We start from the raw sequence: 26,652 nt of genomic DNA on the forward strand, positions 1-26,652 counted from the left end.
AACCCTATGTTTCCCAGTTTCTTTGGCATCCACACAACAGGTATGATGAGAAGTCAAGCACAGGGCAACTGATTCCTACGGTTCCTAGCAAAATTTAGACTTAAAATATTTTATTTATTTATTCATTTTATGTGTCTGTGTAGCTGTTTTCTCTCTCTGTGTAGTAGTTTTCTCTCCGGGCCCCACCAAGCCCCGGCAGTCCGACAGCCCACTTATAAAATAAACACACAGATGCTTATATTATTTAAAAACTGTATGGCCGTGGCAGGCTTCTAGCCATCTAGTTCTTACATCTTAAATTAATCCATTTTTATAAATCTATACCTTGCCATGTGGCTGGTGGCTTACTGGCATCTTCACATGCTGCTTGTCATGGCGGCGGCTGGCAGTGTCTCCCTCCACCTTCCTGTTCTCTCAATTCTCCTCTCTGTTAGTCCCACCTAGACTTCCTGCCTGGCCACTGGCCAATCCGTGTTTTATTTATTGACCAATCAGAGCAACACATTTGACATACAGACCATCCCACAGCATGTCTGAATGTTTAAAGCCTGTGTGCATGTCTATGTAATGTGTGTGTGCCTGGCGTCTGAAGAGGGCATTGGGTTTGCCTGGAACTGGAGTTACAGACAGTTGTAAGCCACCATGTGGATGCTGGGAATCAAACCCTACACAGTTCACACACATATTCCACCAGCTAGGGAACAGTTCTGTCCCTAAGCATTTCTGGTCAGGGATACTCAACTTCTATTGTGTTTGTGAAATTTACAGACAAAATCGTACATTCTGCATTCTCCTGGCATGGTCTTTCCACCTTCTGTGATGTTGTGAGTATCAGTTCCACTCTGTTTTTAGTGCACTGTGTGTACTCATCATAGAGTGAACATCTATTCCCAAACATTTGTGGTGAAAAATACCCGCCATGTCTGGTGCCCCTATCAGACATTCTGCGAGGTCTGTATCTGGGGTCAAATCTCTGAGTTACAAGGTACAACTTCTGGGGATGACTTCCAAACCACAGAGGGGACTCTACCAAGAGAGGTGCAGCACGACCAACAGGCCACCACTAGGGCTACCCCCTTCTTGGTCTCTCTTTGGCTTCCCCCTCCACAACTGCCCCCCAAAGCAGGGAAGCTCGTGGAGCATAAAGCCACATTGGAGGAGTCAGTGAAATGGCTCAGAGGGTGAAGGTGCCTGACGACCTGGGTTCAATACCTAGGACCCAGAGAGAACTGATTCCGGCAAGCTGAGACACTACATGGCCCTGCCTCGTCGTGGTACAGAGCACAGACACCAGGCTTGTGCTCTACTCCTCTCCATCACCCAGACTGTTAGGACACAAACTGCACCGCATGAAACCTTTTAGAATTTATGTTATGGTTATACTGTTAAAATTTTACCAGCTGGTCGTGTTGGCGCACACCTTGAATCCCAGCACTCAGGAGGCAGAGGCAGGTGGATCTCTGTGAATTCAAGACCAGCCTGGTCTACAGAGTGAGTTCCAGGACAGCCAGGGCTACACAGAGAAACCATTTCTCAAACCCCGCCCCCCCCCCCACTTTCTTTTTTATTGAGATAGGATATATGCTATGTCACCCAGACTGGCCTCAAACCCATGATCCTCCTCAGCTTGCCAAGTACACCACCACTCCACCGCCACTCCGGGCACTGCTACTGTTTCCCACTGGGTGCACAAATTTGAAAAAGTGTAAAACAGAATCATCCCTTTTACTTCTAGGTTTACACCATTAACCCAAAGAGACCACTCAGAAGAAAAAAGCTGGAGCAAAATGGTTCTTTTGGAATAAAAATTTATCCTGCTCTTTACAGTATTCTGCAATGCTCATTTTCTAACATGGCATAACACTTATGCAAGTCATAAGAGCATCTAATTAAATATGATCTTGTTACAAGTGAAAACTTACCCGCCGCCCCTTTGTAGTGTTGAGAGCGCAGCTCAGGGCCTTGGGGATGCTAGGCGAGCACCCCACCCCAGGACCTCCTTTCTTTATATTGTCATTTAATCAAAGGACACAAACAGCCACGTTTGTGGCCCTCCCATCCACCTGTCACGGCTGCCTGGAAACAACACCGTAAAAAGGAAGTATTGACTGGAATGTCCGGTCAATCCCGACTCATACAGCAGAACATCAGAGCGCACCGTTTCCAGACTTTACTCGTCCTTTTTCTCTAAATTGTCCCCTTGGAAATGTGTCTCCTTTAGTTCCCTCCACGACTGCCACAGCAGCAGTCCCGGGATCAGAACCCACAGGCCATTAAAAAACACCAAATAGACCCAAAAGTAGAGCCAGCTCTTGGTGTTGAGGTTGGGGCTCCCCACAAGCCATTCGGGGAAGAAAGTCATCCAGCCACCGTAGAGTTCACACACGCACAAGGTGATCTGTATGAAGTGCCTGTGGAGAGAAGACATGAAGTGAAGCAGGTACAACCTGGCACTCTGAATTAGGGCGTCCTTTATGTAGGGGAGCACCAGCAGTCTCTACTACTGAAACTTGTGTGCTTCTGTGTGGTGCTCCTTGGATGGGCCAGATCAGCCTAGATAGTGAAGAGGCCACCTTTGCTTGGAGAAGCTGCCCTTCCCAGCATTGTTCTAATAGCGCTTAGAGTTCTAAGGACACTTGAGTACCCTGCACTGTTCTCAGGGGGACTTAGTGAGGTCACCGCTGACCCTCCCAGAGACCTGAAGATGAATCTTGACATCAGCCAGTTTCATCTGTTGTAAAAGATGCCTATTATCCTTCCTCCAAAGTCAATGAAATATGTAAAGGTTTTTTATTATCTGTGACCGACACACAATCACGCAAATACTATTAATGTTTGAGACAGTGCACATGTAAATTTGTAATCTGTCTGCAAGTGTGGTCATGGAGCCAAAACAATGTTAAAGGAATCAAGAAAAATGACTGCTAGTTATCTGTAAAAGTGGTGGGAAAGGGGATTAAAAGCTGAGAGGACTCTTTCATGTCTGAGATTTCAGGATAAAGTTTTACATCTTGTCCTGAAGTCTTACAGAAAGCTTTTGTCTTGTGGATAAATATGTCACTTGGGCACTGGGCAGCTAACGTCTCTCCCTTCCCACTGGACGGGAGTGAACTTACCTGTAATATTTCTCCTTGACTATGGCGTAAATGAGAACCAATGCCAGAAACCCATCCAAGACAACAGTCAGAATTTCCAGAGACACAATGGTTGGGTCAGAATACAGCCATCTTCCATCAGCCTTGCCATATTCTTTCCCTAAAGGCAAAATGCCTGCGTTTAGTCTCTAACTGGCACACATTTTTTGTGGTTAATTTTTAGGCAGGGTACAAATGGGTTCCATTATGACAATGTCAGACAACCACATCAGTTCATTCCATTCATGCTCACCACCCGATTATCCTCTCTGCTGATCTCCTTTCTCCCCTAAACAGTAACTCTCTACTTCCATGCCATATATAGCTTTTAGTTTAGATTTGCAGAAATGTGGTACCTGCCCATTAATTGATTGGATGATTTGGTTTTGCACCTTAAATTTTTTTGCTTTGTTTTGTTTTGTTTTGTTTTGCTTTTTTGAGACAGGGTTTCTACTTGTGTAGGCTTGGATGTCCTGGTAATTTTTTTTTAGTTCTTTTATACTATAGATATTAATCTGTGCCAGAGGTACAGTTGGTAAATATTATCTTTCCTTCTGTGGGCGCTCCTCATTCCTTTACTGAGTAGGAATTTTAAACTTTACACAATCCAATTTGCCAATTCTTGTCATTACTCTCCGTGGTACTAGATTTCTGTTCAGGAAATCCTCGCCTGTGCCTATGTCTTGAAGTGTTTTCCCTACATTTCTCTCTAGCAGTTTAGCATTTCAGGCCTTACATTAAGATCCTTGAATCCTTTGGAGTTGGTTTTTACACAAGGTAGGAGAGGAGCTAGCTCGACTCTTCCTCGTGGGGTTTCCAGTGCTCCTCACACCATTGTTGAAGAGGTTGCAGTCTTTTTTCTCAATGTATGTTTTTGTCATTTTGCCCAACATCTGGGGGCGGTGGTGTTGCAAGGGTTTGTTTCTGGGTCCTCTATTCTTGCCTATTGATCTACAACTAGTAAGCCTTTTTATGCCAGTTAGTGAAAATGGCCACTGTCTTACAACCTTCACAATGCTTGCGGAGGGCAAGGGAAGCCTGGGACCCCTGTGTCCCTCACCCTTGACATAAGACAGAGGAGCTGCTCTACTTGTAAAATACAGTTTCCAAGCCCATTCATGTATGTGCAGTCTACCCTTGGCCCTCTTCACCACAGTTTGCATGATTTTAAAGTAATTCAACACAGTCAAATTTTGCAAACACAGTATTTAATAACGATGGTTTTAAGCCTGGGGAGGTAACTCAGTTGGTAAAGCTCTGGCCTTGCAAGCATGAGGACCTGAGTTCAATTCCCAGCACCCACGTAAAAATGTCAGGCAGGCGACTCACACTTGCCATCTCAGCCCTGGTAAGATAGAAACAGGAGGACACATGAAGCTTGCTGGATCACTGGGCCAGCAATTAGCAATGAGCCTAATCGGTGAGTTCCAGGCCAATGAGAGACCTTGTGTGACAGGAGGTAGATGCCATTCTTGAGGATACCTGAGGGTGTCCTCTAATCTACACACACACACACACACACACACACACTACAGTAGGATGGTAATGTTGTGGAATATTTTAACTGAGCAAAGATGTGTTACATTGTTTATGCTGCGGAATATTACTTTAATTGTATAAAGGTGTGTTACATTTGTTTCTTCTGCCTTTGTTAACGATGTAAAGATGTGTTACATTTGGCTAAGCTGCATTTGTTTAATTATGTAAAGATGTGTGTCTGTTTCCACTTTGCCTGCCTAAGGCACTTGATTGGTCTAATAAAAAGCTGAATGGCCAATAGCTGGGCAGAAGAGGGATGGGCGAGGCTGGCAAGCAGAGAGAATAGGAGAAATCTAGGTTTGAGAGGAGAGAAGAAAGAAGAGAACGAGAAGAGGGAGGCATGCCCAGGGCCAGGAGCCAGGCAGCTGCCAGAAGGACAGACAGAGAGAGCAGGAAAGTAAGATAGACAGAAAGAAAGGTAAAAATCCCCAAGGCAAAAACGTAAAGAAACATTAAAATAAGAGCTAAGATAAGGCTGAATATCCACAACTATTAAGAAGTCTGTGTCATGATTTGGGAGCTGGTCGGTGGCCCAAAAGAAAGCCTGGAACAGTAGTGTTAACTGTTACTTGACACAGCCTAAGATCACACGGGAGATGGGCTTCTAGGGTGGAGGTTGGGGCTGTTGTGATATCATTAACTGAGGTGGCAAGACATGCCCACTGTTGGTGGTACCACTCCCTGGGCAGGGAACCCTGGACTGTAAGAGAGTTGGGAGAGCAAGCTGAGCATCAGTACTGCCTTGAATTTGATATAGTTCAAGTTCTGAAAGCACTCAACATAGTTGCTAACAGAAGACAAGTGAGTGCTGAGGGTCTAGGAGGATGGAGCCTGAACTGCAGAGAGAACCCCAAATGGACAGTGTTTAGCAGCCACAGCCACCCCACCCTTCCAGGTAATAACTGGGAAGTAGTATATTCAAGAATCTTTTTAGACCAGCACTTTAGAGGCCATATTTATTCCTGCTTTAATTGTTAGTAGTATTTTAAAGAGATTTACAGAGAGAGAGAGAGAGAGAGAGAGAGAGAGAGAGAGAGAGAGAGAGAGAATATATGTGGAATATGTGTGTGTGTGTGTTTGTGTGCATGTGTATACATGCATGTGTATATGGATGCCCAAAAGAGGCTGTTGGGTACCCTGGAACTGGAGTTACATAGGTGGTTGTGAACTGCCCAGTATGAGTGCTGGGAACTGAACTTCGGGTCCTCTGTAAGAGCAGCAAGTGTTCTTAACCACTGAGTCATCCCTCCAACTCCTAATTATTTTACTGACTTTTATGGACTGCTTCAGGAATTTGCATGTGATCCCTGAACAGAGGCCAGGCTAATCTTCTCTGTATGGTTTCTATTTTAGTTTATGCGCTGCCAAAGTGAGCACCCTGATTATTTTTCTAACTGGTAATAGCAGTACATGCTGATCTCAAACTCTCAGATGATGGGAGTCAAGAGTGGACACCTCTAGCTCGCTCTCCTTTCAAACATGCTCTCATGTTACACTGAGAAGGTGTAACTGGTTAGAAATGAACTCTGACATATGACCGGACAACGCAGGAGGGAGCTCTCCTCTCATAGTGGCCAGAGAAAGGATCCCTTAGGACCATCTAATAAGATCTCTCAAGAAAGACCACCCTGAGAGAAGGACCACACAGGTGAAGAGTCTCCATGTAGGGCCACACATACTATCATCACTCAACCTTGGTGGAGCACCTGCCATGTTCAGAAATAGCTGTCTTAACCGGAAAGCAAGGCAATATTAAAAAGGTAAAATTTCCCTAGATATAAATGTATAAATAAGAAGTAAAACAAACCAATTGAAGTATCCAAAATCTAGGAGAATCATTTGCATAAAATGTCAATTCTTTAGGAGGGAAGAGAATAGTGAATGCTTAGACATTAAAAACAGAACTAACCCCAAACCACTATTCCTATTCATTCTTTTTAAAGATTATCTATCTTATGTGTATGGGTGTTTTGTCTGCATATATGTGTGTGCAATGCATCCTGGACATGCCTGGTGCTTGTGGAGGACAGAAGGTTCAGATGCCCTGGGACTGGAGTTACAGATGGCTGTGAGCCACCACGGGGGGTGCTAAGAACTGACCCAGACCAAAGCATCTCTCAAGCCACTTAGTCAACAGCATTTTCTGAGCATAGAGGGGTTGTCTCTGCTGGGCCTTGAGAATGTAGCCATAAGGTCTGTAAGCAAGTGGCTCCTGCTAGGAAGGACAAAAGTAAATGTGGTGCTTAGATTGAAAAATGAGACCCAGGAAGATTCCCTAGTGATCCACCTCTTCATAGTGCTCTGTCAGAAAGGCGCTTGACTGGACCAGCCACTGTGACATCCGCTCACATCCCAGGGAGGAGGCCACTGTATCACGCAGGGCCCTATGAGAGCTGCAGCTGGGGGAAGACAGTGAACTTTGCAGGGCCATGCTGGTGGGGCTGGTCCCTTAAGAGAACGTGATGGGTTCATCTGGCCCACTCCATAGGAACCAGCACAGTGTCTGGTCTCCACAATCAATAGAGCTGATTGCTAGTGACTCTTAGCTATGGAAATATTGGGGTGTCTTCCAGATTTTACTGTAATGTCAAGGCGTATGATTTTTAAATTCACTTCTTATTTTTATCATCACGGTTGTGGTTTGATCTGGGACCAAACCCACTGCTTTGTGCATGCTGGGCAAACACGCAACCAGTGAGCCATACCCCAGCCCTTTGCTTTTTCAGATAGTCTTATTATGTAGACCAGACGGGCCTCCAACTAGCAATCTTCCCGCCTTACCCGCACCACCCCAAGTACTGTGATTAGAGGTGTGTCCCACCCCACTTGGTGGCAAACAGAATACTGAACCCTGAGTCCCGGCAGGCCTCATGTCACAGGAATGACTGGGTAAAGAATGGGGTGCTCCAGAGCAGAGCATGTGCAAACGCCCCAGGTCTGGAAGCAGAATGTCTGCAGCTGGAGGTAAGTGAGAAAAGCCGAGGAGTGTCTGGAGATGGCAGCGAAGGCGGACGGATGGCCTGATGGCGGCCCTGCTGTCCACCAGATCACATGGGAACCTCTGGTATGTCCTTTGCTGCTGAACTCTACCCACTGCCCACCTTGCTAAATCTGAACAACCAAGGGTCCAACACCAGGGTTACAAACCACGATGGTGTGATCAATTCCATTCATTTTGTGACTGACAACCGCAGGAGTCGGCGGTTCAGAGGGAGAAGGGGCAAGGCCATGGCTGAGGGGGGAGGCTTTGCACCCCACCACTGCTGCATGCTCTGCCATCCGGAGGGGACGAGGGTGGCCTGCAGCCTGAAGCCATGGCCAGCCTCCGGGAGGTCCTGGCCTGGAGCCTCTGGATCAGCAGCTGCTCTAGAGCATTTGCTTTCAAAATAAAAGGGCAGTTCACCTAAAGATGGAGACACAGAAAGACCCTGTCAACCGCTCATGTTCCGTGGACCTGGGCCACATCTGGACTAGTCACTGATGCTAAAACAGGGCAGCCAGCGTCGAAGCTGCAGCAGCCCTCCTGACAAAGGGGAGCAGGGGAACACACACGAGGGCAGGGTGGTGCTTCAGGCGGGGACCTCCAGCCTCATGACTTTGCAGCCGACCTCAAGCCAAGTTTAACACAGAGAGGTTGAGCCCCGCCTGGAGCTCCAGCAGCAGGGCTGTGGCAAAGGGGCTCGGATCCCTGCCTGAACACAGCACAGGACCGGAGGGACCAAAGACGACACATTTTGTTCTCAGAAGCACTGACTGAAATGAGACAGTTCGGTTCTCTGGACATTTCCTAACACTAATCATGAATGAGAGTGTCCACAAAGACCTCGGTGTGAGCATGTGACTACAGGACAGGACAGAAATACAATAGGGTTGGGGCTGACACAACTCACTGACACAGCATGTGCTTAGCATGAGCAAGGCCATACTCCATCCTCAGTACCAGCGATAATAAAATACAATGATAAATTAGGACTGGTGAGCCAGCTCAGCTGGTAAAGGCACCTGCCACCAAGCCTGACAACCTGAGTTTGATTATTAGGAAACCACCCGGCGGAAGGGGAGAACCACTTCCCGAAAACTGTCCTCCACATGTACACACACACACACACAGAGAGAGAGAGAGAGAGAGAGAGAGAGAGAGAGAGAGAGAGAGAGAGAGAGAGAGAGAGAGAGAGAGAATAAATAAATGAATTAAAAATAAAAAGCATAAAAGAAACAACGTGAAACACACCCACATATACTTGCATATACCATACATATAGATGCTTAATAAATAAATGAAGATAAAAGCAGAGTAAAATAATAAAGAAAATAAGGAAAAGGAAAGACACACAGTAGACAATCAGAACTGCAGATGCCAAACCTGAAAGCAAGCACGAGAGGCAGGTACCTGACTTGACGACTTAGCCCCACTGGTATAGAGCATTCTGGGAAGTCGTATCAGTCGACTAAGTGTTGGCTGATTTATACTAAGTGTTAAGAAGATGGGGGAAAGTACTTGATAGCTCTACGGGGCAGGAAGAGTTTGGAGAATTATTTAGAGGACAGGTACAGACGTACAATCAAAAGCAAACTGGAGCTGGAGAGGTGGCTTGGCCGTTAAGGGTGTGTATGCTTTGCCAGAAGACCTGAGTTCAATACCAGCATCCACACTGGGCAGCTCCCAGCGGCCTGAAACCCCAGCTCCAGGGGAACTGATGCCCTCTTCTGGCCTCTGAGGACACTGCTCACATGCACAAACTCACACATATATAGACACACACACACACACACACACACACACACACACACACACACACACAGAAATGAAGATCAAGTTTTACAAAGTAAATGTATACGGAGCATATATGGGAAAGCACCGAGCGTAAGTACTGCAGGCTTTCTGGTGTCTTTTCTTTGTCTTCCAGTGTCGTGTAGGGGCTCACACGTTAGGCCAGTGCTGCACCACCGAGGCACACCGCAGCTGTCTGCACTCTGTTTACTCTATAGCTTTGCTGAGATGTAATTCGCATGGCACACAATTCCAATTTTAGCACATTCACAGATTTGAATAGACACAATCTAGCTGAACATTCCAAACGAGAAAGCCGCCCCCATCAGCAGTCACCCGCTTTCCCTTCCACATCCTCTCTCATCCCCAGTCCCGGCAACCACTAATTTGTTATCTGTCGCTACAGATTCACCTATTCTGGACAGGACATGTAAATGGAATCATACAATACGTGATACAGACATTCAGTTCATCGACAGCCGTTCTTGCAATTAATCCCCTCAGACATTTCAAATGCAAATGTTTTTAATTACTTACATAAAGATGCAATCAAGCCTTGGGAATCTGCAACATTTCCTACTACAGACAAGTAGACAAAAGCGCCTTCCTGGAGGGGAGAAAAGGGAGACAGGCTGTGTTTAGCCTTACCACCACAGGGCGGCACAGAAGACACATGGCATTCCATCCCCTTCCCCTCTGTAAGGTGTCCACAGCTTGGCCAGCAGCCTGGAGGACCACACCATCTCTGGAGGCTAACCAGACTGGGAAATGAACGTGGCCAAACCTAATAATAAATGTTACCTTTTACTGACTGGCATTATAAAATCAGAGGTGTGTTCTTGTGTAGAAAAAAAAAAAAAGTGAAAATTTCAAGGAGAGTGCCTGACTGTGGTACAAAATAGAAATTAGCTTTAGAATATTCCAAAGATCCTAAATCATGGAGAAGACTCTCACTTCTTTTTTTAACCTTAAAAGTAAAAGGCATGTGGCCAGCAAATCTCTACAGCAGAGCTGAACCCCTTCCTACACTACACAGGGCAAATTCAGGAAGGCTTTCAACACGCAGCAGCGTTCTTCTGACTTTCAGTGATGACAATGGCCGCAGGTATCTTAGCATTCCCCCATTGTCTGTTTCTTTGCCTAAGCTTCCAAAAATCCAACAGCTAGAATTCCCCGGGAGAGCTGATGTCACATCAGCTCCCTTGACTAATTCTTACTGAGAGTCAATGGCTTTTCCTCACCACTGCCACCACCCCTAACAGCTTCACGTAACATTAAAACTCTCCGCCTCCCCTCTTCTACCTTTGTACCATGGTTTACCACCTCCGCAGGCTCCCTACTTCTTCAGACTGTTCACCCTGTAACGTTCTCATTTACACCAGTCCCCCATCCCAGTCCTGCCAGCAGTCAATCTGGGGTTTACTCTAGTTCACACAACAATGAAGCTCTCTTCTTGTGCAGAAACTTCACTTACTTCTTTTCTGTATAAGAACACGTCTCTGATTTTATAATGCCAGTTACTGAAAACAAAAACCCAAATGACATTTATTATACATAGGCATAGCATTCTTCCATTAATTACCCAAATTTGTGACTTTAGTAATGGACGGAGCACCTGTCCACTCATCCCTCAGTGCAGTGTAGGCTCCCTGCTGAGAGCCCAAGAGTCCCCACCCCTACCACACACACATCCTGCTTCCTCTCTCATTCCAGCTTCCAAAGGCCAACTTGTGCCCATTTTGCTTGCTAACAGAAGACCCTGCAGACAGATTAAATCCCCATTCTGGTTCTGCAAACATATTTATCTGCCTCCTCTGTTTTATCTGTGACTGGATTCTAAAACTGGAAAAGAGACTCAAGCCATTCCCACCATGCTTATAGAGGTAGTGTTCAAGGCAGTGGACCTCGGACTTTTTTGTTTTTTTCTTTACTAATCCAGTATCTTGACCCGTGTTACTTAGTGATAAAAATTATAGGTGGAAGGTCCTTCCCCACCTGAATGTCTCAAAACCACTGTATTAGTTTGCTTCATATGTGGGCTAGGACTTACTAGTGAGAGATTTCTGTCCATCCCCCACCCAGTTTGTGACTGTCTGTCTGTCTCTGACTTCCATGCTATCTCATGAATGTCAATCAGCTTCTTACCCACCCTAATCTCTGTTAACACAGGCTTGGCAGCTGGTTTATGCTATCTTTTCCTGACACTCTTTCTGGGTCACCTAATTAGTAAATGTGCTTTGTCTGAGCCCATCTAAAATGCATTTTCTTTGCAGGAGATTTAGGCCAGGCATGGCGGCAAATACTTGTACACAGGCCCAATGCCAGTGTAGGTTGTACTGTGAGTTCTGGGCCAGCCGGAGGTGAAAGAAAAGAATAGGGGGTAGGGAAAGAGAGCAAGAATGGAAGAAAGGGAGAAAGAAGTGAGGAAAGAAAGGAAAAAGAAAAGACAGAATCTAAAGTGTTTAGGCTGAGGCTGTGCGCAATGGTAGATCACTTGCCTGGCATGCACGAAGGCCCTACGTTCTATCCCCAACACCTAGCAAAACCAAGAGCAGTTAAAGGATTTTAAGATGTATTTTTAATTGTATGCATATGTCTGTCTGCGTGCCTCTGAGTGCAAGTGAGTACAGGTGCCTGCAGTGGCCAGAAGAGAGTATTGCATCCACCTGGAGCTGAAGGTTTAGGTGGTTGCTAGGAAGCTAGCTTGAGTCCTCTGTAAGCACAGAATGCATTCTTGCATTCTTGGTTACTAGACTGGGCAAGAGACCTACCCAGTTGACCACACACACACACACACACACACACACACACACACACACACGTATGTAAAACTGAGAGACCTGGTTATGATCAGTAGACTAGCTGGGTATGGTAGTAAATCATTAGCACATCGGTTCTCAGCCTGTGAGTTTCAATCCCTTCGGGGGTTGAATGACCCTTTCACAGGGGTCGCCTAAGACCAACAGAAAACACGGATATTTACATTACAATTCATAGCAGTAGCAAAACTGCAGTTACGAAGTAGCAATGAAAATAATTTCATGGTTGGGGATCACCACAACATGAGGAATTATATTAAAAGCTCGCATAATTAGGAAGGTTGAGAATCACTACATTAGGAGGTAGAGGCAAGAGGATCAGGGCAGCAAGGCTAGCCTCAGCTATGTGGTTGAGTTTTAGGCTAGCCTGGGATGCATGAGAGTTTGTCTCAAACCAAAGATTAGTAGACTGCATGAACTTATACCCACTTGTGATAGTACACTGTCATCTCACAAGGTTGCCACTGAGGCCAAGGGGAAAAGCATTCAACTGTTAGCAACTGTGAGATCCTTCCCTCAAAGTAATATTAAGGGCTGAGAAGCCCTCTCTCTTCCCGAAAAGCAACTCTGAGGACTGATAAACCTTTAGCAACCACATACCTGGCCCTCAACCCATTAGCCAGCCCTTCATTTCCACAGCAGCTCACCCGAGAAGGGCTAACTTCAGAGGAAAAACAGTTATTCAGCTCACCATTTCAGGGGCTGAGGATCTAGATGGCCTGGCCTATGGGGGGATGGAGAATGGTGGGGTGTATGTGGAAAAGAAACCACATCTCAAACCAGGCTTGGTCTTTTTACAGCTATCCCCTTGTGTGAACTTTCAAGGGGTCCTATGAGGGCTACCATATCCCTCAATGACCTAAGACCTTCCCATTAAATGTCACCTCTTTCAGATGGTATCTCTGGAAGGTTCTGTGACTTGAGCCTGGCCTTTTCTGACCCTGAAAGAACTTAGGAGAAATACAAATAAGTGGGCACAGGCCCTGAGCCTGGCCGAGGAAGGCTTTGCCATTTCCATGGGTCCGAGGCATTGGGGTCCTGGACACATGGCTGTCATGTGTGACACATGACACACAGCCATGTCACTAATACACATTCGCTCAGGTGTTCCTCTGCTCCCCACACATGCCCGTCTGGTAAGTGGTCAGGCATCAAAATGCTCGTCCTGCTGGCTCAGGCTCTAGGTGGCAGACAATGAGCACTTACCCCCAGTTTGCTTATTAAAACAAAAAAATATTAAGGTTATGGATATCAAGATATTTGGCCTAAAAAATGGGGTATTTCCTACACAAGGTTAAGACAGGGGTGAGCTAAGGCCATCTAACTGAGCAGCTAGCAAAGTCCCTTTAAAAACGACCATGTACCATGGCAGATGAAATTAACAAAGTCTCACCTTATTTTTCTCCTGAGGTATTGCCAGACTTGGGGCTTGTAACAATGTATTTTATAGATTTCTAGAAATTGGGAGTCAAGGACAAAAGGAAGCCAGTGTCTTGTCTGGCTGAACAACTGTGATCTAGGATTAAATAACAATTTTATAAGAAATGGTGCATGCACTCATCTCAGTCCTCAAAGAGACATTCCGCAGTAGATAAAATGGCCTTACAGAAATTAAAAAACAAAAATACAAAATGAGGCTAACTTGTATGTAAACTCATTTTGGAGTTTTTTGCTTTAAAAGTGTTTGAATGAAGACTCAGAAATCAATGTAGCACTCAGCATTAAGAGGGGAGCATGAGGTAGAGAGTGGTACCCATGTGAGCCCTGTTGACACACATTAGGACTTTCAGATCTGACCAAGGGTCTCAGCCTAATCACACTGGGGTTGTCATGGCAACAGCCTGCATCACCATTCATGCACAGGAGGACCAGCTGCAGCAGCTCCTCTCCCAGGCTTTACTGACTTTAGATATGTCCACGGCCAGCTGCCATCCTCCCACTGAAATGACTGCTCTCCTCTGATGTAGTCTCTCCCAGCCTCAGCAGACAGCTGACACCTGACATTACCAGTGGACAGTGATGGTGCCTGTGGAACCTTGGGGTCGGGCACGATAGTTCTGCTGCATCCATGATACTGGGCTTAGTGTTGGATTTAGGACATGAGAACATCTGTCCTCTCGAGGGAATCCCCATTTCTGCTGAGACAGCTGTTCTCATGTTAAGGACCAGACGGGAAGCCTTGAGGCTCACTGTGACTGGACATGGGGATTATGGCTGTCTGGCACACACGAACAGGATGAAGTGGGCAGAGGGGAGTCGCTGAGGGACGCAGGCAGAGGGAACTGCGACCTTCGAGGTTGGGGAAGTGTCTATGTTCTTGTAGTCCTGGTCCAAGAATCCCAGATCTTGGAATCATCTGCAAGTTTGTACCAGTTGCAGAATCTCAGCCAATCCCAGGGTGACTTGTGTACACGGTCAAGTTGGAGAAACACTGCTTGAAATCACAATGGTATTTAATCCTTACGACAGGTTTTTTGTTTGTTTGTTTGTTTGTTTGTTTGGAGGCAGGGTCTCAATTTGTGGCTTGGGCCAGCCTCCATCTCCAAAGCCTCTTGTCTCAGTCAAGCACTGAGATCTTGAGAGTGCGGCACACCTCCTGGGTTTACAGCAACCCTTTGGAGAGAACATTTGTTTCCATGGTTGAAGGATGTGCTCGTCAGCTTCAGCTGCCAGGATGACAAAACCCATAGTCCTCTGAAGGCGCTTCAGTAGAGGAACTGCCCAGACCAGACTGGCCTCTGGCCATGCCTGTAAGGGATCGTCTTGATGACTGATGTGGGAAAGCCCAGCTTACCGCAGATGGCACCATCCTGCCAGGCTGGCGAGGGGATGTATAAGAAAGCTAGCTGACCACGTTCCAGCATGTGAGCTAGCACAGCAGCCTTCCGCCATGGCTCCTAGCTTGAGTTCCTGCCTGACTTCCCTCAGTCATGGACTGGAGGCAGAAGGTGAATGAAACCTTTCCTCCCCTCTGCTTCCGGTCAGAGTGTCACCGCAACAGAAAGCAAACGAGGTTGATGGGTAAGGAAACTGAGAAGGGGCCTTCCCATCCTCCCTTCTCTTCCTCATTACTGGAGGAGCTTCCTGTGGGAGGGTCCTGCCTGTGCCTTCCTAGATGCAGAAGGACAGTGGGCTCAAGTGCACATCTGTTGTACCCCACATCTCATATTCTTCCCTCCACCCCCAGAGCCTGCCCAACCAAACAGTAAAAGAATAGTTAGTAACTGACCCTGGGTTTATCTTACTCCTTTTTTTTTTTTTTTTTCTTTTCAAGACAGCATCTCACTATATAGTCCTGGCTGTCCTGGAACTCACTCTGTAGACCAGGCTGGCCATGAACTCACAGAGATCCGCCTGCCTCTGCCTCCCGAGTGCTGGAACTAAAGGTGTGCGTCACTATACCCACCTGACCGTGTTTAAGGAGGAACCTGCAGGAATGGGGGAGCAACCCATGGGAACAGGACCTCACTACCCTTTATTATAAACGCATGCTAGGCTGGACCTGGTGAAGAGAAGCCATCAGAGGCCAATTTCAACTGCACATCAGAAGGACTTCTGCAAACAGGGCTGCTCCAGCTAGGGGAAGTGCTTCAGCTAGGGGAGGTGGTGCTTCAGCTAGGGGAAGTGCTCCAGCTAGGGGAGGGGTCCTCCAGCTAGGGGAAGTGCTCCAGCTAGGGGAGGTGTGCTCCAGCTAGGGCAGGTGGTGCTTCAGCTAGGGGAGGGGTGCTCCAGCTAGGGGAAGTGCTCCAGCTAGGGGAAAGGTGCTCCAGCTAGGGGAGGTGGTGCTCCAGCTAGGGGAGGTGGTGCTCCAGCTAGGGGAGGTGGTGCTCCAGCTAGGGGAAGTGCTCCAGCTGGGGAAGGTGTGCTCCAGCTAGGGCAGGTGGTGCTTCAGCTAGGAGAGGGGTGCTCCAGCTAGGGGAAGTGTGCTCCAGCTAGAGGAGGTGGTGCTCCAGCTAGGGGAAATAGTGCTCCAGCTAGGGGAGGTAGTGCTCCAGCTAGGGGAGGTAGTGCTCCAGCTAGGGGAGGTAGTGCTCCAGCTAGGGGAGGTAGTGCTCCAGCTAGGGGAGGTAGTGCTCCAGCTAGGGGAGGTGGTGCTCCAGCTAGGGAAGGTGGTGCTCCAGCTAAGGGAGGTGGTGCTGACTAAAAGCTCTCAAATAAACAGAGGGGACCCTGTGCCCATATGGTATGTCAGGAAGATCCTGGTCCTGGGCCCAATGGGACCACTAGGAACTCGAGACTATATTCTTTATACCAGCCGCTGCCGCCTTCCTTCATTACATTCATTTATTACTTACAACACTTATCACATCTTATTTCTTGTGTGGACTTGTGCCACAGGACACATGTGGATGGAGGTCAGAGGACAATCTGTGGAAGTCTGTTTTCTTCCTCTAGCACGTGGTTTCTGGGGATTAACTTGGTTCCTCAAGCTTGGTGGAAAAGTGTCTTTACCAGCTAAGACCTCTCGCCACCCCTCTGCTCTCACCGTCTGTCCCAGCACCTGGTGCTCCTGGGACACATCTAGGTGGTGTGTGCTGTGCCTGACCTGGGCCCACCCAGCTTGCAGAACAACATCCTTATTAGTTACTGTTCTATTGCATGACAGATACCACGACCAAGGCAACTTATAGGAGAAACTGAATTTGAGGGCTCAGGGTTCCAGAGGGTTAGTCCATGTCCACCATCATGGGAAGCATGGCAGCAGATAGGCATGGAGCCGAAGCTGAGAGATTACATCTGGATCCATAAGCATAAGGCAAATTGGAGAGCTAACTGGTACTGATGTGGGCTCTTGAAACCTCAAAGACTCCAGTGACACGCCTCCAACAAGGCCGTATCTCTTAATCCTTCCCAAACAGTTCCACCAACTGTGAACCAAATACTCCAGGCCATGAGCCTATGGAGGGCATTCTCATCCAAACCACCACAACAGCTATGAGAAGCCACACTCTGACTACAGGTGACTGGACCCGAGATGAGGATACCTCTAGAGGAGGTAACTCCCTGACTGGCTGCTGTCGGGAAGCAGTCCCCTGTAAGGATTAGCTAGTCAATGACATCTTCACCCTCTGTGGTACAGACTGAGAGAGGGAAGAAGTCATGGGACTCCAGGAAGGTGGCTCAGTGGATAAAGGCGTTTGCTGCCAAGCCTGACTAGCTTGCTTCCCAGGATTTCCATGGTAGAAGAGAGCCAACGCTTGCAAACTGTCCTGACTTCCACATCCACACTGTGGCACACACACACACCTCCTAATAAACAAACAAACAAATAAATAAACAAATAAAGGCAATAACAACAAAAAAGGAAGTCATAGGTAGCCAAGATCCAACTGGCATGTATACATGTATACACACGTATACACGTTCACACACACACACACACACACACACACACACACACACACACACCAATGATAAAATGAAGTGAATAAAATTAATTTGGTGTAATGTTATGAGGAATCAAACAGGGACCAGAGATATTTCATCCACATCTTCTCCATTACCAAGGATATAAAAAAACATCCTGTGGCATTAAAAGTTTTCAAAGCTGGATGTTGTGGCACGACCTATAATCTCAGCACGCAGGCTGAGGCAGGAGGAATGTGAGTCTGAAACTAACCTGGGCTGCACAGCTGCACTACGGAGCCAGACCCTGTGTCTAAAAACAAAACCACAGATATTCTGTTGTTTGCTTTGTTGTTCTTTATGTATTTTTAAAAAATGCTGTGAGGCTCTGTCTCATAGGAATGTCAGAACTTAAACCTCTAGAGTCTCACTAACATGACTGCCTACACAGGAGCTGAGTAAACAGGGCAACAAGGACATGGTGACATGGACAGGGAAGGCCCCGAAGACCTCAGCCCTACACAAAGAACTGCGGACAGTTGGGGAATGCTGAGGGCAGGAGAGACAGTCTGCCCCAGGGAAGGGCTCACCAACTGGTTATCCAACGCAAAATGGCCAGTACAAAGACCATACACAAGTAAATATATGCAGCAGTATGTATGTATACAGATCTAACAACAGTTAGTGAAAAAAAGAGGTCACGAATTTGAAAGAGAACAAGGGGAGATATGTGGGATGGTTTTCTGGAAGGAAAGGGAGGGCGGAAATTATGTAATTATAACCTCAAAAACAAAAGAAATGATTTAAAAAAAAACTTGTTAGTTTTATTTTGCCTTTCATGTGTGTGGTGTTTTGCCCACATGTCTGTCTGTACACCATGTGCCTGGTGCCCAGAGAGACCAAAAGAGGGCATCAAATCCTTCGAAACTGGAGTTAAAAATGGCTGTGAGCTGCTATGCGGCTGCTGGGAATTGAACCTGGGTCCTTTGCAAGAGCAACAGGTGGTCTTAACTGCTGAGCCATCTTTCTTGCCCGTTTGTTTTTGCAGAGACAGAGTTTCATGTAGCCTCGAGTGGCCTCAAACTTGCTATGTAGCTGAGGGTGACCTTGAACTTCTGATCCTCCTGCCTCTGCTTCCCAAGTGCTGGCTCCAACTGCAGACATCAATGCACCTAACAGAACAAGCAGCGTTTCTGAAGAACTCGAACTTCTTTATATATATATATATGGCTGGATATGGGGTGTGTGCATTTAGTTCCAGCACTTGGGAGGCAGAGGCATGAAGATCCCTCTTAGTTCAAGGCCAGCCTGCTCTACATAGCATGTTCTAGGTCAGCCAGGACTACATAGTGAGACCCTATCTCAAGTTAGAGAGAGAGAGAGAGAGAGAGAGAGAGAGAGAGAGAGAGAGAGAGAGAGAGAGAGAGAAAGAAAGAAAGAAAGAAAGAAAGAAATAAAAGATCTTAGGTAAATGACATCAAAAACATTTAAATGAATTTAAAAGTGTTAGTTATGGGGGGAGCGGGGGACAGACCTAGATCAGAGGTCCGAAAGAACACAGCTGTGTACACATCGTCTGCTTTTGGGATGCTTCAGTGTGCTTCTGAGCCTCCCAGCAGCCAGAGTGAAAACAGAAACATTCGTGCTGTTTTTCCTGTCAGAGGAAAACACAAGCTAGTTTGGAGGGAGACACTAAGATTCTCTTAACACTTACCTGCAAGAGATTTACCATGACTGTCACCCACCGAGTGGCATTACTAAGACCGTTCAAAGACTCTGCTACTCCACAAGCTCTAAGAGGACAAAGGCCACACACTGTGCCTGTCTAGGACAGCATGTGGCATCCAAAGTGCCTTTCAAATATATGTGCACGGAAAAGGACAGCATCCTGACACTCAGCTGCAGACAGCCATTGCTCCTGCTGGGTGACATGGTCTTGTTCGTGACGTTAGAGACAACTTAATTCTGGTTAGCCAAAGGGCTGCCCATCTAGACAATAAAAATGGACTGAACCACTGAACGCTCTCTTCAGGACCGACAACTCAGCAGCTGGGCTTTACAGCCAAAGCCCTGCACTCACCAGGCTGCCCCATCCCATGAGGCAAGCATGCATTTACTAGACCTTGTTATCAAAGGTGGCGAAGGTGGCGGAACCAGAAAATGACAGGGAAGACAGAGGCCCGTGGCAGAATGAGTCAAAAGGCAACTTGAGAAGCCAGTGATTTATCAGTGGGTAGAGGAAGAACTTTTAGTCCCGAGAGTCAGAGACTACCTAACGTTCTAGCAGCGGTGGGGAACAGCGGTGGATGGTGAAGGGGCAGCTGGTGATGGTAACTGGAAATTGGTAACACCTAAACACAGACACACCAGGAGTTTAAGGAGCACACACACTGCAAATGAAACCCAGGCTCCCCAGGACAACTGCCCTTGATCCTGAGTAACAAGTCTAAACAGAGGGCTTGCAGGAACACGTATGCTAATAAGAAACACAAAGGAGGCTGATCAAAAGCCAAGACATCAGATTCGAGTTAGTCCCCAGGGTGGCCGGGCACCCAGCACCCGATTGTTCCCACTGTGCACTTTTCCCATCCCTCCCTGACCTTCCTGCTCACACCTCCCAACTTCACAAGACTCCGCCTTCTTCTGTCTGAACAGGCTTCTCGCTCACCCTCCCTCTCCTCCTCCCACACTCTGCTGCTCTTCTCCCCACCAGCCTGCTTTTGCTTCTGCTGCCTCTCACCCTCACCCCTCAATCCCACCTCACTGGTGACTCAATTCCACTGTCACCCCTCAATTCTACCTCACCCCACAGTCCCACCTCACCCCACAGTCCCACCTCACCCCTTGTGGTGGTTGAAAGGCAAAGGCCCCCAAAGGGAGTGGCACTATTAGGAGATGTGGCCTTGTTGTAGTGGGTTGGCCTTGTGGGAGTGTTGGAGCCCACTAAGTTTCCTAGTGGCTGTGCCCAGCAGGACTGAATAAGAGGTTGATTGGACCACGGGCCTGGGTACCAGGTGACTGTAACTAGCAAGGGGGCGGTCTTTTGCTCCACCCCTTGGCATTGTTAAAAATAGACTCTGGAATAAAGTTCTGGGCTGGTGGATAAGGATTCAGGCCCACCCGAGTCTATCCCGTGTTTTCTCTCTGTTTCTCTCTCTCCTATTTCTAACTAAGTCTCTTAACCCTCAATCCTCAAGAGTTCCTAGGGTAAATAAGTGTGGGGGCTGGTATACCACATTAGAGGAAGAGTGTCACTGTGGAGGTGGGCTTTGAGGTCTCCTATACTCAAGCTACACCCAGTGTCACAGTTCACTTCCTGTTGCCTGTGGATCAAGATGTAGAACTCTCAGCTCCTTCTCCAGCACCACGTCTGCCTGCATGCTGCCATCCTTCCCACCATGATGATAACGGACTAAACCTCTGAAACTGTAAGTAACCCCAATTAAATGCTTTTCTTTATAAAAGTTGCTGTGGTCATGGTGTCTCTTCACAGCAATTGAAACCCTAACTAAGACACTCCTCAATTCCACCTCATGCCTCAATCCCACCTCATGCCTCAATTTCACCTTGTAGTAGTTTGAAAGAAAATGCCCCCCAAGGGAGTGGCACTATTAGCAGCTGTAGCTTTTTGGAATAAGTATGGCCCTGTTAGAGGTTGTGTGTCACTGTGGGGGCAGGCTTTGAGGTTTCCTATGCTCAGGATACCGCCCATTATCTCAGTCAACTTCCTGCTGCTTTCTGATTAAGATGTAGCCAGCATGACGTCTGCCTGCACACTACCATGCCCCTGCCAGGATGATGATGGACTGAACCTCTGACGCTATAAGCCACTGCCTCAATTAAATGTTTTCCTTCCTTATAAGTGCTGCCATGGTATTGGTGTCTCCTCATAGCAACAGCAACCCTAACTGAGACACCCCTCAATCCTACCTCACCATTCAATCCTACCCTCAGCACTTATACAGCCCAGGCCATGCTCATAATTAAGACCTGTCTGTCCACATCAAACTTTCTAAGGCAATCTGTGCAATCAAGACAATTCCTTACATTCATGCCCAGAGGTCCCTCTCCCGTGTGATTCTAGGTTTTATGAAGGGGAACATTCTTCACACAAGCAGAGTTTCTGTACTTAGACTGGCCTAGAACTCACTATGTAGAAGAGTCTGGCCTTAAACTTGTGGCAATCATCCTGCTTCCGGCTCCCCAGTGCTGGGATTCCAGCCATACACTACCACATCTGGTTTGCATGTGGTACGGGGATGAACTCAAGGCTTCACGAGTGATAGGCAAGCACTCTACGAATGGAGTCTCTGGTTCATGAGGATGTCATTGCACAGGTGACAATGAAGCCCGGACACCTGTGACAGCAGTGGGGGACACCCAGCAAGGCCTGTCTGCAGATTCCTCCTGAACTCTCTTGCTCCCTCCTTGGAGGCCAGATCTGTGCTTTATAGTCCGCTCAAGACAGAGCCAGACAGACAGGGCAAGGGCATGCATGCTCATTCTGCGTCTGTGACCCACCTTGGAGAGGAGAATTTTTCAGTTGCTACAGCCTGCCTTGGAGAGAAAAAGAAGTCTGTGAAAGGAGAGCAGAAGGTCAGAGAGACACTATGATAATTTCTCTGCTTGGTCATCTTTATCTTTATTGCTCTGAAGCTGTTCCCAAGCTGCTCTGGGAACAAAGCAAAAGCCCAAATGGACCTGACTGCTCCAGTTATTAGGTAATAGTAAGAGCCATGGGAGTTATAAACCTGAAGGAATGGCCAAACCCCAAACATGCTATGTTGTAATATCAGTCACCTGTGTCCTTGTTCAAATCCTTCCTACTACTTAATAGCCATGCTTATTACCTGTCATCCCAGCTCCCTTACAGAGGTGAGCCCTACTCAGCTTCAGGTACTTCTGAACCCAGCAGGTTGATGATCATGATTACTCAGTACACTCTGGTTGGATGCTTGAGGTGAACTGCCTGTGGGATGCATGGCTTGAACCTCTGTCCCAGAGGCAAGCTCTGAGTTTGGTTTTGGGAGGTTTAAGAGGTAATGAAGGCAGCTCAAGCACCGAGGGGGCGGGGCTTTCGGTTCTCAAGGCTCTACTTTGTAGTATCAACTCATCCCGTATTTTTGGATGCCCTTGCAGCAAACTGCTAACCAAAGCTAATCTAGGCAAGTACATTCCTTATAGGCCTCACTGCTAATTCCACTGCTCTCTGAGGATAGTGTTCAAAGACACTGGTGAAAGCACTGTTGGCAACTGCAGAATGTCCGTTAATGTGGGCTTATTAGACTTTGCAAGCTGTGTCTCAATTTCAACCAAATGGCTTATGGTGTCTGTCGGGGTCACTTCCCTAGGTGGAGGAAAGAATACCTTAGGTGGGAAAAACTAAGGCAGGGCAATCACAAAGGAGTCCTTCACAGCAAGCCATCAAAGGCTCTTTAGGGGGCATTTCCTTCATATCTGGAGCAGGGGGAACAGACCAATTCCACACATCAGACCAGACCTCGAAGTACCATGAATGGAGGCAGGTGCCGTGTTACCTGAATCTGTGCTTGAAAAGTCAACTTAAACTGAGTGGTGGACATACAAATACATTTTTTTTTTTTGGAGACTCTTTATACCTTTTTATATTGCTGGAATGTTATGTTATAGCTATGTATTTCCCTTTAAGTGGGACCTGGCTTTTTTGTTTTGTTTGTTTTTGAGACAGGATCTCAGGTAGTCCAAGTTGGCCTTGAACTTACTATGGAACCAAAGAGGACTTTGAATTTCTCATCTTCCTGCCTCCCTCCCAAGCGCTGGGGGGACAGATGCACACACTGGACCTATTTTACTACTCTCCTTCTCTGGGAGATTGTGTAGCTTAACATCGATTCTTCAAACAAAGGCTTTGCAGGAAAGAACCTTGCTCTAGTCTCTACACATAATTATTAGGAAATTATTGGCAAAGAAGGAATTTCGCCTTTGTGCAAACACCTGGCATTGGCACATTTAACTGGCAATACCCACAGACATAAGCCATTGCCAAACACGATGTTTTCTTTTTATTTCAAGACTTTAGCCTTCACATTAGCTTAAGGGTAGGTCAGATTTTATTTGATTTTATTTTTTTTTAAAAAAAGGTATTTAAGATTATATTTTAAAAACTTGGGAAGGGAGTAGACTCCAGTAGAAGTGCCTATGTACAGTCCCACTGGCTATTTATAAAGTGGGGTAAGGGACCAGGGAGATGGCTCAGTGGATAAAGGCCCTTCAGCCAACTTTGGGACCCTGAGTTTGACCCCCAAAACCCAGTAGTGGGAAGGACAGAACTGATTTTTTCAAGTTGCCCAGTGCTCTCTATATGCAATGCTATGCCAGGTGCATGCATGCCCTGCCCCCATCCAAGAAATACATGAACAAAATAAAATTATTCACTTTATTTTAGGTAAATTTTAAGGCCACATTATGGTTAATCTTGACAGTTAACTGTCAACTTGATGGGATCTGGAATCACCATGGAAACAAGTCCCTGTCAGGGATTATCTATACTAGGTTAAGTGAGATGACAAGATCCACTGCACATGTGGATGGTAGCATTCCGTCAGCTGGGGCCGTGGGCTGTGGACCTATGTGCGCAGCTGCCTCCTGCGCTTGCCACTGTCCCCGCCACAGTGGACGACAGCCCCTACCTGTGAGTCAGAACTAACCCTCACCCCCTTACATGGCCCTTGTCAGGAGTAACCCAAGTAACTCATATAAAACTTGGCCCACCTGACCATGTGGTTCTCAGGCCTTGGGAACTGAACTGTAAGAAGAATGTGAACAGTTTGAAACTTTGGGCTAGAAAAGCCGTAGAACGCTCTAAGCAAAGTGTAACAGGCCAGTCTGGCAAAAGTTTGGAAGACCAGACTACTGAGAGGTAGGAGGACAGTGGAAACCTGGCTTATGAGAGTCCAGAGGGGAATAAGTCCTCTACAGGAAACCTAGCTAGAGGTCGTTCATCCTGACATGGACTCTGAATGCTTCCTGGCTGTGTCTTGAGTACATTAGACCAGAAATGCACACACAAACGATTAAACAACAGATTACTGAATGATGAGTGAGTAGTTGACGGAAGTCAAGAAGGTAATTTTTAAAAAATGATCTCAGAATTAAATAAAAATGAAAATATAAAATACTCAAAGCTTGTGGAATGAAATAAAAGCAGTCCTAAGAAGGAAAGTTATAGTTCTTAGTGCCTACATTTAAAAAAAAAACAGAAAGTTCGAATAAATAACTTAATGATGCACCTCAAGAGTTTGAAAAACAGGAAAAGAATCAAACTCCAAAACAGTAGATTGGAAGAAATAATTAAAACCAGGGCAGAAATTAATAAAATGAAAAACAGCAAAAATTTTTTTTAAAAAATCAATAAAACAGAAAGCTGATTCTTTGAAAAGATTAACAAGATTGACAAACCCTTAGGCAAACTAACCAAAAGACAGAAGACCTAAATTAATAAAATTAGGGATGAAAAGGAAGATACCTTAACAGACATCAGAGAAATTCAGAAATTCATATGGACATACTTTAAAAACTTATATTCTACAAAATTAGGTAAGCTGCAAGAAATGGATTTCTAGATATATCTGACCCTCAAAAGATAAACCAAGATGAGGAATGGGGGGTGGGGGTAGAAATTTCTCTAGCAAGTCTCAGGGGGATTACGTTTGATAGGAGACCAGGCAGCACCTGGTAAGTAGGGCATGGTTTGAACCGGGGAATCAGCCTCGGCAAAGGGGGCGCCCTCCAGCTTCCCGGGAAATCCAGCCCGCATGTTCCCAGCCCTCCTTGCCCGGGCGGAACCCGAGGCCGGCGGCGACACAGCGACGCTTACCAGCACAAAGTGCACCAGGGCATCGTAGCAGAGCCAGGCCAGCACCCCACGCTCCACCGCGCTCCGCCCGTGGCCTAGGCGCAGGCCCAGAGCGCACCCCGCGGCCAGCAACACCGAGCACAGCAGCAAGGAGGAGCCCGCCGCCGGGCCCAGCACCCAGTCCTCACCCATGGGTCCGCAGCACTTCCCGAACGCAGGGCGAGCCTGGGAGCGAGTGAGCTAGACGCTCGTGGGCGGGGCTTTCGTGGGCGGGCTACTGCAGGCGGAGCTTCTCGTGGACGGGCCTCCGGGCCTCCGAGGGACTTGGCAGGCAAAGCCAGCTTGGCCCTCCCGCGCAGCCCAATTCTGTCCTGATAGTTCCTGGACCCAGGCTCATGCTTTACATGCTAAACCGCCTCCACAAGATATACGAAGTCTGACGTCTAACAGGGTTCAAAAGGTTAAGTCACAAAGTGAAGTCCAGACAGTGGGGATTTTGCCCGGAGACTGTAAATCTTGAGACAAAAGGTTCTGAAGAGGCCTAGCAAGTCTTGCCAGAGGCCCAAGCAAAGATCTTTTCAGTTATTATCGGCCTTTGAACCATGGTTTCGTTTGTGTTTGAGACAGCCTAGCTATGTAGCTCAGGTTAAAATGGAAATCAGTATGCAGCAGCCCAGGCTGGTGGAACTCAAGGTTATCCTCCTGCCTTGACCTCCTGAGAGCAGTAACCACAGGTGGGCATCACTGTGCCGCCCCTCCCCCTCCCCTGCCCGGCACTCCTCAGGGCTTTTAAATCCTATGCAATTAATTGACTGACCCTGCTTCTAATATTTAACCCTCAAAAGTCAAATGCTGTATGCCTCCTCTGGGGACGTCCTCAGCAATATAGCACTTGCCTAGCGCCCACAAGATTCCTAGGTTTCGGGGGTGGGGGTAGATTCTGGGAAAGAGGGGCAGGCAGTTGTGTAATGGAATTAATCTCAACTTTGCAACAGAGGACATTTCTGCAGGTTGCCTACACAGCTGTGTGGACACACTGAGCACTGCTGAGCTTGGAGGGTGAATTTTGTTAGGTACACCTTACCACTATGGAAAAGATTGCTGGGACAAGTTCAAGAAACTCCCCCACCCCCGCCCCCGCCCCAGTCACGTGCTGTGACAGGTAACATCTGCAGAAGCGATCCCTTTGCTCCTTATTACTACTCCCTT

The 26,652-nt window shown here is 47.1% G+C and overlaps 1 protein-coding gene and 1 non-coding gene across 2 annotated transcripts; both read right to left on the minus strand.

Moving 5' to 3' along the window:
- Positions 1 to 1,791: 1,791 nt before the first annotated feature.
- Ebpl (EBP like) lies at positions 1,792 to 25,685 on the minus strand. Its single transcript, XM_006984295.4, has 4 exons — positions 25,465 to 25,685; positions 9,982 to 10,051; positions 3,117 to 3,255; positions 1,792 to 2,411 (listed from the first exon to the last, which is right to left on the minus strand). Exons 1-4 carry the CDS (start codon positions 25,633 to 25,635, stop codon positions 2,171 to 2,173), a joined length of 621 nt encoding a protein of 206 aa, XP_006984357.2. The 5' UTR covers positions 25,636 to 25,685; the 3' UTR covers positions 1,792 to 2,170.
- LOC121832513 (U6 spliceosomal RNA) lies at positions 5,944 to 6,050 on the minus strand. Its single transcript, XR_006076156.1, has one exon. It is a non-coding gene; the product is annotated as a U6 spliceosomal RNA (small nuclear RNA).
- Positions 25,686 to 26,652: the final 967 nt, after the last annotated feature.

The sequence above is a fragment of the Peromyscus maniculatus genome, chromosome 9, assembly GCF_049852395.1.
Source record: "Peromyscus maniculatus bairdii isolate BWxNUB_F1_BW_parent chromosome 9, HU_Pman_BW_mat_3.1, whole genome shotgun sequence".
NCBI lineage: Eukaryota > Metazoa > Chordata > Mammalia > Rodentia > Cricetidae > Peromyscus > Peromyscus maniculatus.